The sequence below is a fragment of the Monodon monoceros genome, unplaced genomic scaffold (assembly GCF_005190385.1).
Source record: "Monodon monoceros isolate NGI ecotype Baffin Bay Population unplaced genomic scaffold, NGI_Narwhal_1 Super_Scaffold_18, whole genome shotgun sequence".
Taxonomy (NCBI): Eukaryota; Metazoa; Chordata; class Mammalia; order Artiodactyla; family Monodontidae; genus Monodon; species Monodon monoceros.
The window spans coordinates 159,285,092-159,299,592 of NW_021703774.1; the positions used below are offsets into that span (position 1 = coordinate 159,285,092).

Here is a 14,501-nt window from a genome sequence, read left to right on the forward strand (position 1 = left end):
TGTTTTCTCTTCCTCCTATTCCTCTCCCATTTTTCTTTTAAAAAAAAGAAAGAGGGTCATTTTTTTCCCCATGCAGAGTTTTCCCTGTAAGTTGTTAGATCCTCCCCTTCTCTCTCCTCCCTGCCACTCTGAAATCTTAAAATCTTTGAGCCCTGCTACAAGGACGCCAATCATTAAACCTGACGTGGGCCCCATCTTCCATCTTCATCTTAGAGGTCAGTGCTTTCTCAAGAGCGTGAGACTTTACTACTAAAGGCCAATCATTCAGACTTTTCCAGGCTTTCCAGCTTTAATTCTAAAGTGCTTGTTGCCCTCTGGGGAAGACACTAGTGGATGTAGACATCAGTGCTTCTTGGTCTGAAGAAGAAGGGAGTGGGGGAGATAGAAGAACAACTCAAGTCATTATCAGACTTTGTGTCTCTAAGCGCGTGCTTCTAGTCATCTGCCACAGAGTACACCCATTGGAAAATGCCTTAGATCTCAGTCTCCTCCCTCTGAGGGATCTTTTCTGCACCCTCTGTGACAGAAGACTTCCTAGTCCTTGCTTGAATATACCTAAGGGTGAGGAGACTGCTTCCCAGGTATCCTGTTCCACTGTGGGGTCATCCAGGCTCTTAGGATGTTCCTCCTTCCATTGAACTAAAATTTCTGTTTTGTATCCTGGTCCGAATCTGGCACTTCTGAGCACAACATAACAAGTCTGCTTCCTCTTCAGTATATTCAAGGCCTTTTAAATATTATGTGTGAGCAGCAGGCTTGAAAAAGCACTGAGTTACATGCCAAAAGAACTGTGTTCTAGGACTTTCAGTATTCCAGGTAACTTGCAACCAGTCTGAACAAAATGATTAGTAAAGGTAATTTCCGTCAGCTTTATAGAACATGGTTTCCAACACTCATGTTTTTCAAAGCCCTTCTTTAAAATATGGCTTCCAGAATGGCACACAGTATTCTGGACATAACTCTGATCACATAATATAGTGGGATTATTATTTTCTAGATCTCTCTGTTCTTCATCTTGGTCATGGACAAGATTTGGGCTTTGCAGCTCTGAACCTTATAGAAAATAGACTATCCATAAGAAAATGTAATACTATATTAATACTGATTTCTTACATGGGTCATTTTATTTGATCCTGAGGATCGTACAAGTCTGTCTCATAAAAGCAGAGTTATCACTGAAACCTAATAAAAATCTCTCCCATCTGTAAGTGTCTTGTAGTATACATATGTCCCTATACACATGACTTACTTGATCCGTATGACAGTCTTATGAGGTGGGCAGGAGTAAGGAGGGCTACCAAGTACTTTGGGGAGAGGTCTGTGGAGGAAGGGGTGTGGGTAAATATAAGCTCCCAAAAGAAGTTGGGTTAACCAGTTCCCCTCCCTCCTCCCCCTTCCAGCACAACATGCCCTTCTGGAGGATCACAAACCACGGAGACCTGGTGTCCCTCCACCAGGCTTTGGAGCTTGATTTTCTCTAAGAACTGGAATGAAGAGCCTTCCCCGCGAGCTCCTTTTCACTCCTGAAAGGAGCTAGAGACTGGAACCAACTGGGAACTCTTTCTCCATGGAATGCTGGCGAGAACACAATCAAAACCAACAGCTGCAAGAGATGAAGCTTATTTTTGCTAAGAGTGAGCTGCAGCCCCGTGTTCATCCTCGCATAGGAGCGGAAGACAGTTGGATTGAGAGAACAATAGACTCACCGCAGCTACAGTGCTTTTAACTCTTCTGGGTTTTGTTTTGTTTTATTTTGTGTCAAAATAAATGAAGAAAAAGAGAAGGAAGTTCTTGGGGCAGAGTTGCACTCTGCGTCCGTGACCAGACTGAGAACTGCCATTAACTTGTGGTGATAGGATAAACGCAGCAGACTTTTATAATAACATCTCTTGCAGTCTTTGTAATCTCCTTAGCTGTAGAACATATTCCCAGTGAATGTATATGTTATTTTTATAGGTAAGGGTCTGGTCTCTGAAGCAGGTTCCCGCCCTCTTTCTAGCAAGAAAGGGGTCTGTAAAGTTTCCTTGGAAACTCGTAACTGAACTATCTGAGATACCTCTTTGTGACGGTAGCACCTCCTCAGCTGCCCAGCGCTCTGCTCTCTCGGGCGGCTTCCTTCCGGCTCCTCCATCTCCTGGCTGGCTGCACTGTGGGGCATGGACACTGATTCACTGTAGACTTTGCTGGTTCCCATCCTAGAAGCCTTAGTCCCCTTTCCAGTCCCTCTCCCCTTTCACCAAACGGCACAACCCTAGAAACTCCTTCTCTTAGACAGTAAATTGTAAGCCTTCAGCTTGACTCTTAGTCAAAGGGTATGTCCCAAGGGGCTTACCTCCAAACTGGAGAGAAGAACTAAGGCTTCTTAGGAATTTCCACTTCTTTGGCTCTTGAAACAAGAAGATTCCACCTTTTCCTCCTGCAGAGAAGCACCCTTCCCCAACACATGTTCACCTCTACAGCGCCCTCGCCCTTCTTAGTCATCAGTGCTGGGCTCTTGGCCCTTTCCTGCCCTCTGTACCTCATGTCCACCCCCATGCAGCTCTGGCCAGTCCCCAGGCTTTGGACCCAAGGAGTCAAGTCTGAGAAAAGGTTCATAATCACATTTTGGCCAAAACTACGAAGGGATTTGACTTTCTTTGAATCCTTTAAGCCCTGTTGAAAGGTGTTCTGGACATGTATTTACCCAGATCTCAGCCTGAAACTGAAGAACAGATTGCCATGATCACAGCCCAGTTTCCCCATGGAATATACCCTTCCCACTTCTCAAATCCCCTTCTAAAATGGAAAACCAGAAGGCCAGAAACACTTTCCTGATTTAAATGAGGTTGTAGACCCCCTACTCCATGCCTGAAATGTTCCCAATGCAGGAACATCTCTCAACCTGACTTCTGGGAGGATCGGTGGGTGCCCAGGCACTGGTCGCAGCCTTCAGTCCAGCTGTGTTTGTGGATGCCCCATCCCTCCAAGACTGGCCTGGGCATCTGCTCAGGCAGAATAAACTTCTGTAGAGCTGAGGAAGTTCGGCCTCTTCCAGGTTGCACAGAGAGAGGTGATTTTATAAGCACCTCAGAGAGGTGCAGTCTGGGTCCTTAGTAGGAGGCATCCTTGACCAACCCCAGCTATAAATGCTTGTACTCAGAGATTCTGCATATCCATTTTCAGAGATGTTGCAGCACAAAGGGGTCAGGTTCCTTCCAAAGCCAGATCACCCAGAGAAAGGCTGGTATACACACATTCCCTCAGAACTGATTGAGAAAGTGCTTCGTGACTCAGTTTTAGAGAAGATGTTTTTGGAGAGGAGCTCAAGTCAGTGCTCATTACTTAGCTGCCTCTTTGGCCTGTTTCCTTTGGATGGGAAATACAAAGCCTGAGGCGGACCTTCTTGGTCTGAGTTCAGCATAGTTGCCCAGATGCTGCTCTGCCTTGCTTGGTAATTTATCTTAGAATGCTCTAGGGTGGGTCTGTATTTCCAGGCCCCAAGCCCTCCCCGTACCGGCAGTAGAGCTGTTGGTTTCTTGCCCTGGACATAGGCCACCCTGTTGGTGCTGTGCTTCAGGCTGCAGAGCGGTACCCACGTTGTGCACACAGGTCCACACACACACACTTCCCTCTCCCTGCCCGCTGGGACAAGCTCTTTATTCCTAGAATATGACTTGGAGTCCCTTTGCGATGGCCTTTTCCCTCCTGCTCTGACTGCACGGCTTAGGTCTTTGCAAAAGGAACTTGAAATTGGCTAAGAGAGGTGAGGAAGCTCTCTGAGCAGTGCCGCCTTTGCTCTTTTCTGGTGGTTTAGAGGGTAGACAGAAAATGGAGCTTCCTGGCTCCTCTTTGCCAAAATGAATTGTTCAGGGAACCGAGTGACATTCTTGGAGCCTGTGTTTTCCTCTTCCCCAGCACAGCGGTCTGGAGAGGAAAACAAGTAGGCAGCACCATGAGTTCTTGGAGGCTGAGGTCGAAAGGATACTGTGGGTCCTTTCATCAAGGGGGAAGCCCTCTTTACTAGAAAGAGTCCCCATGGAATAAGCCCCATGATGAGTCCTTTTCCCAGCTGGGCACCGTGGGTCCTGTAAGATGGGTCTGCACATTTCGTGGTGAGAGCTAGGCCGTCTCTAGTAGGGAATCGAGTTGTCAGCTGTGTCCTGGGTTTAAGAGGTGGCTTTACTTTCGAATGTAAAACTGACTGTGCCTTAGCATCACCCTGTCCGGCGCCCCTGGGGCAGCTGGTGGTGTCCAGGAGAGTGGATGCCTGCTCCAGATTTAGATGCCTACTTGGGCTTTTATTTGGTTTGGGGTATTCCTGTCTTCTGCAAGTTGGGGGAGCAAAGCTAGTGTCCCAGGAGACTTGTGCCACAGCTTGTTCGCAGTTTACAAAAACTTGTTCGCGTTAAAGCTCCAAGCAGAATCTGATTGGCAAACTCCAGCTGCAGTATATGGAGCTTCTAGATGTTCACTACCTTGAATGGGTGTCGGTGCCACTGAACCGTGGGGGAGAGGAGCCGAGGGGCGGAGCCACGCTCTCCCTCTTCCTGGGAGAGCGATGGTCTAAGCCAAGGGCTGGTGGGCTTGGGGCCTTCCTCTCCTCACTCCTGCAGGAAGGGGGCAGTTAGGACCCCTCTTAAGCAGGCTTCTTTTTCTTACCACTAAATTGGCTTCCTTTTTCATCCAAAAGTTGGAATTCCCCAAATACCCTGTAGAGGCCAAATCTGAATTCTGAGATTTTGAAATATCTTAAACCAGGAGAGAAAATCTAGTTCTGTCCCACCTCTGATCAGCAGGCCCTCTGTCCCTTCTTCTCCTCTGAGTCAGACAGCTCTAGCAAGCAAGGTTACCTGGCTAGTTCCTAATGCACTGATGGGAGCCATCCCATTAAGGACGACCTCTACTCAAAACATGACCCTCTGGACTTCAGATGCCTCTTTTAGCAGGAAAAGGCACTGATTAGATATATTTATGTGACTGCGGGCATTTGTGGCTGTAGAGTCCTTGACCATAATGTTATATGTAATGGGAACTATCTTATAAACTTGAAAAAATAAAGTTTTTATTTTCTATATGGTTTGCTCCTGTGTCTTTTCTGAGTAGGATCAGCCCAGTTGCCCAGCTGAGTAGGCTTCTAAGTAGGGCTTCATAAAAAATCAGAAGAGCTCATTAGAAAGATGGCACCCTTTCAGTAACTGAGTCATTAATTTCACCAAAAGAAACAAACAAAACTAACCATTTGGTATAAATAAATGAGAAAATAAACTAAATATTTTAAAATAATTTGCAAGGGAAAGTTTATCTCTTAATTGTTTCTAAAATACATCACTTTTCAAAGTTTAGGACTCGAACGCCAAGAGATTTCATTTGCTGTCAAATGTGCTGAAATTTAATTATTAAAAAAATCAATACCTTGCTGTGCTGAGCTTAAAATGCAAAAGCAATAAAACTGACAAATTGATACCAAACTGTTTGATTTGGCTTGTTTTCATGTTACATCAACTACTTTTTCTCTTTTCATTTCTTTAGATTTGAGTCTGACTGTTCATTGGTCTGGAAAACAGTCAGGAATCCTTTTGCCTTTTTTTCCAATGGAGATTAGAATTGGGTTCTAGCTTCCAAGTACCATACATGTCAGACTATAAGATGTATTTTTCCCCAAATTAATTCCCCCCAGAAAAGAGGGGGTTGTCTTGTATTCTGAGGCATTAAATCTTTTCATCAGAAGATGCACATTTTGAGCCACAATATAGTTGAAGCAAACTTGTTAATCGGTCAGAAGTACAGGTATCAGAGTGTTATTAGCTTTTAAGCCCAAAGAGTAAACATCTCCATCTCCCCCTCCAATAGGTGTAACGTCTGCACGTTTCTCAAGAACCTTTCCGGTGGCAGGTTAAAATGAGCAAATCAAGAAGAGCTTTTTTATTCTTCAAAAACAAGTTTCTTGACATAAAAAAAAAAAAACAATGGAAATCTTCAAAGGAAATTTCTAATTACAAGTAACATCACTGTCATCTTTTTAAAATTCTTGATTCTGTAAACTTTATTTACAAGTGAAACGATCACTAAATTCCACAGCTTTTTAAATTACATACCTGTTACCCTTATTTGACAATTTCATCTAGAGAATACAGATGAGAGCTTAGCCAAAAAATGAAACATCTTTTTGGATCTTCTCAGGGGAAACAGCCTAAGACACTACACTGCATCATCTGGGCACGTATGGCATCTCCCCAGAGCCTGGTCTTCTCCACGTATGACAGGAAGAAGTAGAGAAAAGTAAATGTAGCAAGTTTTGTTTTGTTTTGTTTTAATTGAAGTATAGTTGAGAGCAAGTATTTGCTTTAGTGAACCCCTTAGAAGCTATGTTTGAGGCTACGGTGGACACTAAGCCCAGGGATTTATAAAGGCCAAGCCTGCTCTCTGAGGTCTCAACCCTTGATATTCCCTATGAGTTGAGAAAAATAATGATTTCACTTTTGTGTGTGTGCAAATGTGTGTTTATAGTCAATTTAAAAAATGATCCTCTTTCTGAGGTTGTATGTCCTTTCATAAGACAAGATAATAGATGGTGGTAGTTTTTATGCCCTTTTTCATTAGTTAACTTGGCAACCATGTTGGCCATTATATTGGTTCATGAAATTCAGAAGTCTGAAAATCATTGGACTAAGTGATCCTGGAGATCCTTTCTACCTCTACCATTCTGTGTATGTAAAAAGCACCAGCATCATCTTCCCAGAGTTCCTCCCTGCTCCCAACCTTCATCTCTGTGTCAGCCTTGGCTCCAGGCCAGTATAACTGCTACAAGCCCTCCTTCATCCAGTCACTGCTGACTTGGTGTCTGGAATAAAGCACATCTGCGTGGCTGTCATCCTCACCTCCTTTAGGACGTATATCAGTTTCTCAGGGAGGCCTTCCCGGCCATTCTATATAAAATTGTAACTCCCACCTACAACACACACGCACTCTCCCCACCTTATTTTTCATTTAGCACTTAACACTATCATACATTCTTTCACTTATTCTGTTTACTGTGTCTCCACTAGATGAATGAATGAATAACAGACTCTCCTGGATCCCGTCCCGGTGGTGATGAACCTTTCCTTCTGTCTCCAGTGCCCTTTCCCCGCTCCTTGTTTCTCCAAACCACAGACTTACCCAACACCACTGCCCACATCCACATCCCCTATCATCACTGCATCGCTCCCAGTGACCTCCCAGCAAAAAGACCTTTCTTCACCTGCGCTCGCGTATTCACTTCCTGAATCTGCACAAAGGTGTACCTACTCCCGCCAGGCCCAGCAGCAGAGCCGGCTAAGAGCACATGCTAGAGTCAGCCCAGATCTGGGTTCTGATGCCCACCTGAGCGGTCAACACCACACTGGCTCACCAGCTCCTGATGCTTAGAAAACAAGGTTAAGAAGTCTTGCCTAAGCCAGCCCTCTTCTCTGGTCCCAGGGTCTTTACCGACTTTGAGAGGAGGACTTTGCGTCCCTGACCCCTTTTTTCCAGGCAGCTTTGAACTTGGTGGCGGATTTAATGACACAACTAGGCTAGGGGATTTCATGAGGTTTTAATAATAATCTAATAATACTGTTCAACAAAGACAACACACGTGTCTCTCGCTTACAGAGACGCAGATACACACACCTCTTCCACCCACACAGACTGAGGTAGAAAGTACACTGCCTGAAGCACAAAAACATACTCGGCGGGCTGAGCCACGGCCCAGACCGCAGGTTCACAAGGCACTTGGTTGAAAGGTCGCCCCTTGAGAGCAGAGGCAGAGGCTGGGCCAGCTGCACTAAGGCCTTGGAGGGGCTGACAGGGCTGACAGGCAGTCAGGCATCCCTGGCTTCCAGCCTGAGAGCCTGTTCTGGAGTATCTGGAGAGGGTAAGGGGTGAAGCTAGAATGGCAACTGATCTGCCAAGGCTAGAACGATGCTTCTGGCACGTAAAAGGCCCTCGGTAAACATTTGCTGAATGAACTGAATGACTGGGGTGGGGCAGGGGAGGAAGAATTACAGAGAACACATCCTGGAGGTCCTGGGGCCTTCCAGCCCAGGATAGGGGAACCAAGGGTGGGACAACAGCTCCACCAATTATTTTAGAGGTAGCCAGGGCGGTAAAAATACCAACACTGGGATGCTTTGGGGTTATACTTGTTTGGGGGGAAGGGAAGAGGGGGTCTCTTCTTTCCTCCCAAAGTGTTTCATAAACAATTGGGGCCCTGGACCCTCCAGGGCCCAGCCCTTCTCATCTTGTTCTCATCCTTGAGGGCAGGCCTCTGTCTTACTCAACTCTGGCCTCCAGCGCCTGGCACAGATCAGGCATCAAGTGCTCGTTGAGTGAATCAAGGCCCATAGCAGCATAAGTAGCTTATCTTCTACATTCTACCAACTGATTCCATCTGGCCTTCAGTCCCCTTGGCTGGGTCTGACCCTGCCTCAAAGGACACCATTCACCTCTCCCTTCCATGGCAAAGCAGCCTCATCCCTACCTTTGGGGAAAAAGTTCTTAGCCAAATGGGCCATGCGCCTGTTCTGAGGCAGCTGACGCCCCTCGAGGGAGTGCAGACCCCAGGTCCCGTCCACCTGGTCAGGCTCCCAGCGGCAGCTGGGGTGCAGCCAGCGGTAGTAGACCAGCCGCAGAGCCAGCCCCAGGAGGAAGCAGGCGCCGGCCGCAGGCAGCAGCCTCTGTAGCAGGCACCCGCTGGGCAGCCAGGTGCTCTGGGTCACCCAGGTGACCACCAGCAGAAGGCTATCATTCAGGAGGAACGCCAGGTGGATGGTAGCACGGCCTCGGGTTCGGCCCTCAGCCACGTTGAACCAGGAGAAATAAAGGATGGTGGCCACCGTCGCCCGGTACAGCCACTCGGAGCAGGGATCTGGCATAAAGTCCGTGCCCTGAAGCCACACCCAGAACAGCAACACCAGCCACAGGCCCAAGAAGTGCAGGGCCACATAGCGGGGGAAGAGGGCTGAGAACAGGGCCACGACCAGGACTCGGGGCCACAGCAGCAGCAGGTTCCACAGGAAGTAGATCACGGAGGCACCCAGCCCCAGGAGGGGCTTGGAGGGGAGGCAGGTGCGCAGGGCCCGGTGGTAGTCAAGCAGTGCCCACGAGATACCCACAAAGGACGTGCAGGTGCTGACCCCTACGAAGAGGAAGAGGAGACAGGTGAGCCCTGCGGGCACTCCCCAGAGGCCACGGGTACTGCGAGGCCTCGTAGCCACGCTGACGTGGGTATTACGGCCCCCAATTTGTTGAAGGGAAAACTACAGCTGGAGACCAGCAAGTTCACACAACCCCAAACAGAGCTAGGATCCATATGGAGTCTGCCTTTCACCGCAAACCTTTCCTTTTCAGGTGCTACCACGGTTCTATTTTTCACGGATGAGAAGGTGTGTGACTTATACAGTCTCATCGGCACCCCTGTCACCCAGCATCCGGCACCCCTGGCCCTTGGCCACACCCTGAGCATCTTCTAGGGCCCTGTAACCCTTCCTTTCCCAGAAGAGCCCGCGCCTTTCTTGGATCTGAAAATCAGCAGTCCATTTCCCCCTTCTTAGTCTCAGAAAGGGAAGCAGGAAATCCCATGGGGTGGCGACAGGCCTCTAGCTGAAGCTGCCTTCCGGGGCCAAAAGGGATGTCCCTGTTATATGGGTGGAACAGCCTCTACTCCCCTCCACCCTCAGACTGGGCCCCAGCTTTGATTTTCCAAGACTCGAAGTATACAGTGGGGATCCTATCCCACCTCCTAGTTGCCCATCCTGGACTAGAAGCACCAGGCCCTCCAACGAGGGCTGGAAGCATCTCTAGACTGCTTCCTCCCCGCCCCCTCCCTATTGCATTCAGTCAACAGATGTTCGCTGGGGACCTGCTATGGGTCAGGAACCCACTCCCAGCCTGGAATCAGATCTGTGGCCTTTGTAACCACCCCACACTCAGGGTCTCGGCAGGGCTGATGTTCCTCCAGTTTGCCAGCGTGCCGCATTCTCTGAGCTGACAAGCGGTGCCCTTGGTATTAGGTGGACCCACGCCCTGGCTCCCCTGGCCTACTCCTCCTTACCCTGCAAGTTCTGGCTTCATTATCCCCTATAGTCACCCATCTGGACCCCACCCCACCCCACTCCGCTGTGCAGCTCCTATAGCACCCCATTCCTCTCTGGAGTCTTATCACACAGTAATTATTTCCTTATCTCTGAGCTCCTTCAGGGTAGGAAACAGATTCTGCTCCCCAGGGATCCCCCAGAAGCTGGCATATAACAGCAGCTGAATACATGTTTGCTAAACAAAAGTTGGGAAAACCTGTCTCTTCCCTCAATCCCCCATCCCCACTCCCTCCATACACAGCGTAGACTGTCCCCATTTAGCCCTGGTCCTAGACACCCACTGCCTTCAAAGAGACAAACAAAAAACACAGTCATCCCTCAGTATCCACAGGGGATTGGTTCCCAAAATCCGCGGATGCTCAAGTCCCTAATATAAAATGGCATAACAGAGCCAGCCCTCTGAATCTGTGGATGCAGGACTCACAGACAGAGGCCCGATGGTACGTGCACAGTGAGTGCTGTGTGGCCCAGGGCAAATCACTTCACCTTTCGGCATCTCTTTCCTCTTGTGTAAAATGGAGATAAATGTAGCACCAAACTAGAGGCGCTATGAATGTGAGCGATGATGACAATAAAGCACTTTCCTCAGGGCTGGCTGATAGCAGGCACTCAATCATGATGGCTGCTATTACTGGTTTTTGTTTTGTTTTTCAATTAATACTGCAGACTCAGATTAGCACACTGAAAGGGCCCTTGGAGACTGAGTCCAACTCCCCAGCTTGTACAGCTGTGGAAACTGAGGCCAGAGAGGGGATCTCCAAGTCCCGCAGAGAGTGGAGGCAGAGCTGGGACTGGCTCCTTGGGAGGCTGTGCCTGGTACGGCAGCAGGTGTGCGAGGGCTGAGGAGGAGAATGGGAAGCCTAGACCCTGAATCAGATGTGAGCTGGAGTCCTAACTTGGCTGCCAGCTGGCCTGTGACCTTGGGCAACTTCCCTAAAAGCCCTCCCAAAGCTTCTCTTTGCACAAACCTCTCCTGTGTTTTATGAGGCCACCCGCCTCTTCCTTTTCAGATCACTCCACATGCTTTACTGTAAGTACCTGCTTTACAGTCTACGGTCCTGGCAGGCCAGGGGCTGTGTCCATCTCCTTATTCACTGTGGTATTCCTAACACAGGGCCAGGCACAAAGGTGCTCGATCAAAACAAAGGCACGGGGCTTCCCTGGTGGCGCAGTGGTTGAGAGGCCACCTGCCGATGCAGGGGACACGGGTTCGTGCCCGGGTCTGGGAAGATCCCACATGCCGCGGAGCGGCTGGGCCCGTGAGCCATGGCCGCTGAGCCTGCGCGTCCGGAGCCTGTGCTTTACAACGGGAGAGGCCACAACAGTGAGAGGCCTGCGTACCACACACACACACAAAAAAGGCACTCTGCAGGTACAAAAGTGCTCAGTAGTTTATCTATTGATCAACAAATTGCTTATTAGGCGTCAGGCACCCTACACACTTCACCTGTTATCTCCAAAATAGTAAAAATCACACTTAAGATTTATTATGCACTAGGCACCAGGCTTTATAGGCATCACTTCACTTAAACCTTTCATTAACCTCATGAGGTAGGGTCATTTATTACATCCATTTATTTGTCCAGATGAGAACAAACTGATAGCTCAGAGAGGTGGGGTCCTTCGTCCGAACTCAAGGCTAGAGCATAACTTTGGATTTGAACACAGACCTGCCCGACTAAAGGACATTCTCCTATTTTCTAAGCAGCCTTTATAAAAGAGTGAAAACCTTTCTGACATTTGTGGGCAACTTTCCCAAGGTGTAAAAGGGGGGCTGGCCAAGGGCCTGACACTCACACTGGTAGTACTCGGCGCTGCCGCTCTGCAGCATGATGGCCAGCACCAGTGTGAGCTGCGGTGTCATCTCCAGGAAGGTCTCAAAGAGCCGCAGCATGCTGATGTCCAGGGAGAGGAAGTCGGCATAGGCCAAGTCGAACTGGGTAGGCACCTCCTGCCGCCACACCAGCAGCCCCTGCCGCAGCCCCTGCACGCACCTAGGCAGTACACACGATGCCCCAAGGGGCCCAGTTAGCATCCTGTGGCATTCCTCCTTCCCTACCCATCGAGTGGATGCAGACAGGCTCAAATCCTAGCTCGTCACATACATGCTATAAGGCCTTGGGCAAGCGACTTACCTCACTGAACTTGTTTCTTCATCTGTGAAGTGGGGATAAATACAACAGCTATTACTTCTGCGGTAGCCACCATACCAAGCTCATCACAAACCTTGTCCCATTTACTCCTTTACAATATCCCCATTTTACAGATGGGGAAACAGGACCAAAGAGCAAATGAGCAGTGGAAACAGGATTTGGACCCAAAGCTGTTTGAATTTGAAAGGTGTACTGGGAAATTGCCTAAAGTGAGCATTCTCAAATTTTAGCAGGTGTAAGAATTTCTTAGGATCCTGTGGGGAAGGAAGCCATTGAGAGCTTCTGAGCACAGGCAAGACAGGTCCTACTGTGCTCCAGAAAGAGCACCCAGGGATCCATTAAACAGGCCTGCCCAGAGTGATGGGAACAGACGGGGCAGAGTTAAGAGAGTCCAGAGGTTGGACAGACAGGCCTGAGAGATCCACTGGCATGAGCGGGCAGTGGAGGATGCACCAAGATCTCGCCCCACCCAGAACTGATCTCAGTTGGCTATTGGAAGGTGAGGCCATTCACTCATTGCAAGTTCGTTCATCAGATGTTTACTGTCACTTCCCCTGGATGAACTTGACAACACACTCAGGGAGCAGGCCCGAGTTCGGGGCGGGGGGAGGTCCCCCAGTGCCCTGGCAGAGGCCCCAGCCTAGTCACAGGCAGGAACAGAGACACCGTTTTCTCAACCAAAGCTCAGTACAGTCTGTCTGACTCATGCTCAGCAGAAACAGAAGCTACATGATGTAATTATAGATTCAGGGTTCACTGCGGGCTGCCAGGACTGTAACAACTGTGCCCCTTCGTGTTCACCCAAGGTGTTATTGATGCCTGGACAGTCCCTCAGGCAACACTGCAACATTCAAAGCTCCTCTCGCCCACTCCTGGAGACTCAAGGCAAGATCCGGAGAGAATCTGTAAACATGGATTCAAGAGCAGATCCTGGCTCCGTCCATCCCATCCCAACCCAGACCACATCATGTCCTGACTTCACATGACTCTGACCCCTTCGTTTCAGTTTCCCCATCTCTAGAGGGCCCCTGCCTGAGCCCAACCCTACGTGGCTCCAGGGACATGGATGTGTCAGACCCCACCTCTGCCCTCTTGCTTGGTCTGGGAGTGAGGGGGTGGGGTGGGGAGCAAGTGTTCAGGGAGAATACAACTGGGAAAGACAGGGTGGGAGGCACTGGCCGTGAGGGAACAAGCGCTGCTCTGGGGGTCAGGGCTGCTGAAACTCCAGGGTGACCCAGCTGATCATGAAGCTAGCTAACACTTGCTGCCTGCTTACTCTGCACCAGGGCAATTTACAGGTCTCATTCCATTTAATCCTTACACTGTGAGCCTCTGGAACAATGAGTAAACTGAGACCCAGAGGGGTCAGGTGAATTGCCCAAGGCTCCACCCACAGCTAAAACAACGGGAGGTCTGTTGCCACCAGGCACTGTGCGGGGCACTTCCCTCTCTGCCCTTCACCACAGGCCTGCCAGCCACACCTATCTCTAGATCACTACCTCCTTTAACAGAGGAGGAAACTGAGGCTCAGAGAAAGGCAGGAATAAAGCCACACAGGTGGTAAAGCCAGGATTGGATCCCAAAGGGTCCGACCCCAAGTCATGTGCCTCCCTTCCCTCTCTGGGCCTCAGTTTCTTCAGCTGTGCCAGGAAGGGTGCCGTTCATGAGCTCTGAGGGCTGCCAGCAGGATTTCTCCCTCATCAGGGATCAGGAACTCACCTGTAGGGAGAGGCGCCCGCTAAACTACAAGGCGCTTAGTTTCCTCCTCGGGGTCTCAGTCCTCTCCTCTCCGCCCCCGTCGCGGGGTCAGGGCTCTCACCTGCGCTACCAGCCCAGCTGCAGGAGGTGACGTTGACTTCCGTTCCCCCTCCCTCTCCCGGAGGGCAGGGCGCTCACCTGTATAGGTAGCCCAGCTGCAGGACATGCAACAGCGCCAGGCAGTGGCTTGGGGGCTTCGGCGCGTGCGGGCTGGAGAGGTCGGCGCGCAGCCAGACCCAGCTGAAGAGCTGCAGCGCGACTGAGGAGAGGCCCAACAGCGCCAGCACTAGCGCGGCCCACAGGTAGCGACCGCTGAGCACATACTGGCTCGCGGCCCACAGGTCGGCGCCCAGGTCGATCAGGAAGGCGAGGGTGCCCAATACGCCCAGGACCAGGTCCCAGAAGAGAGCGGCGCGTGGCGACCAGGGCATGACCCGCCAGCCTCTGCCCCTCTTTCTCTTCTGGGCTCGGACCCACCCTCCCGGCCCAGGGTCGC

General features: G+C 50.0%; 2 protein-coding genes across 15 annotated transcripts in view; one reads left to right on the plus strand and one right to left on the minus strand.

The window, feature by feature from the left end:
- EYA3 (EYA transcriptional coactivator and phosphatase 3) overlaps positions 1-5,053 on the plus strand; it is a 147,253-nt gene extending 142,200 nt beyond the window's left edge. For all 14 annotated transcript variants that reach the window (XM_029229429.1, XM_029229430.1, XM_029229431.1 and 11 more), the window contains one exon: positions 1,401-5,053. In XM_029229429.1, the coding sequence (XP_029085262.1) occupies positions 1,401-1,481 (81 nt within the window). In that variant the 3' untranslated portion in view covers positions 1,482-5,053. The remainder of the gene's footprint in view (positions 1-1,400) is intronic.
- Positions 5,054-5,993: 940 nt separating this feature from the next.
- Positions 5,994-14,470, minus strand: XKR8 (XK related 8). Its single transcript, XM_029229441.1, has 3 exons — positions 14,144-14,470; positions 11,892-12,088; positions 5,994-9,136 (listed from the first exon to the last, which is right to left on the minus strand). The coding sequence occupies exons 1-3, from the start codon at positions 14,434-14,436 to the stop codon at positions 8,427-8,429; spliced, it is 1,200 nt and encodes a 399-aa protein (XP_029085274.1). The 5' UTR covers positions 14,437-14,470; the 3' UTR covers positions 5,994-8,426.
- Positions 14,471-14,501: the final 31 nt, after the last annotated feature.

Coding starts and splice junctions, on each gene's coding strand:
- XKR8 (XM_029229441.1), bottom strand. CDS start 14,436: ATGCCCTGGTCGCCACGCGCCGCTCTCTTCTGGGACCTGGTCCTGGGC. Junction 12,089..14,143: donor CAGCTGGGCTACCTATACAG/GTGAGCGCCCTG, acceptor TGTACTGCCTAG/GTGCGTGCAGGGGCTGCGGC. Junction 9,137..11,891: donor CAGCGCCGAGTACTACCAGT/GTGAGTGTCAGG, acceptor TCCTCTTCGTAG/GGGTCAGCACCTGCACGTCC.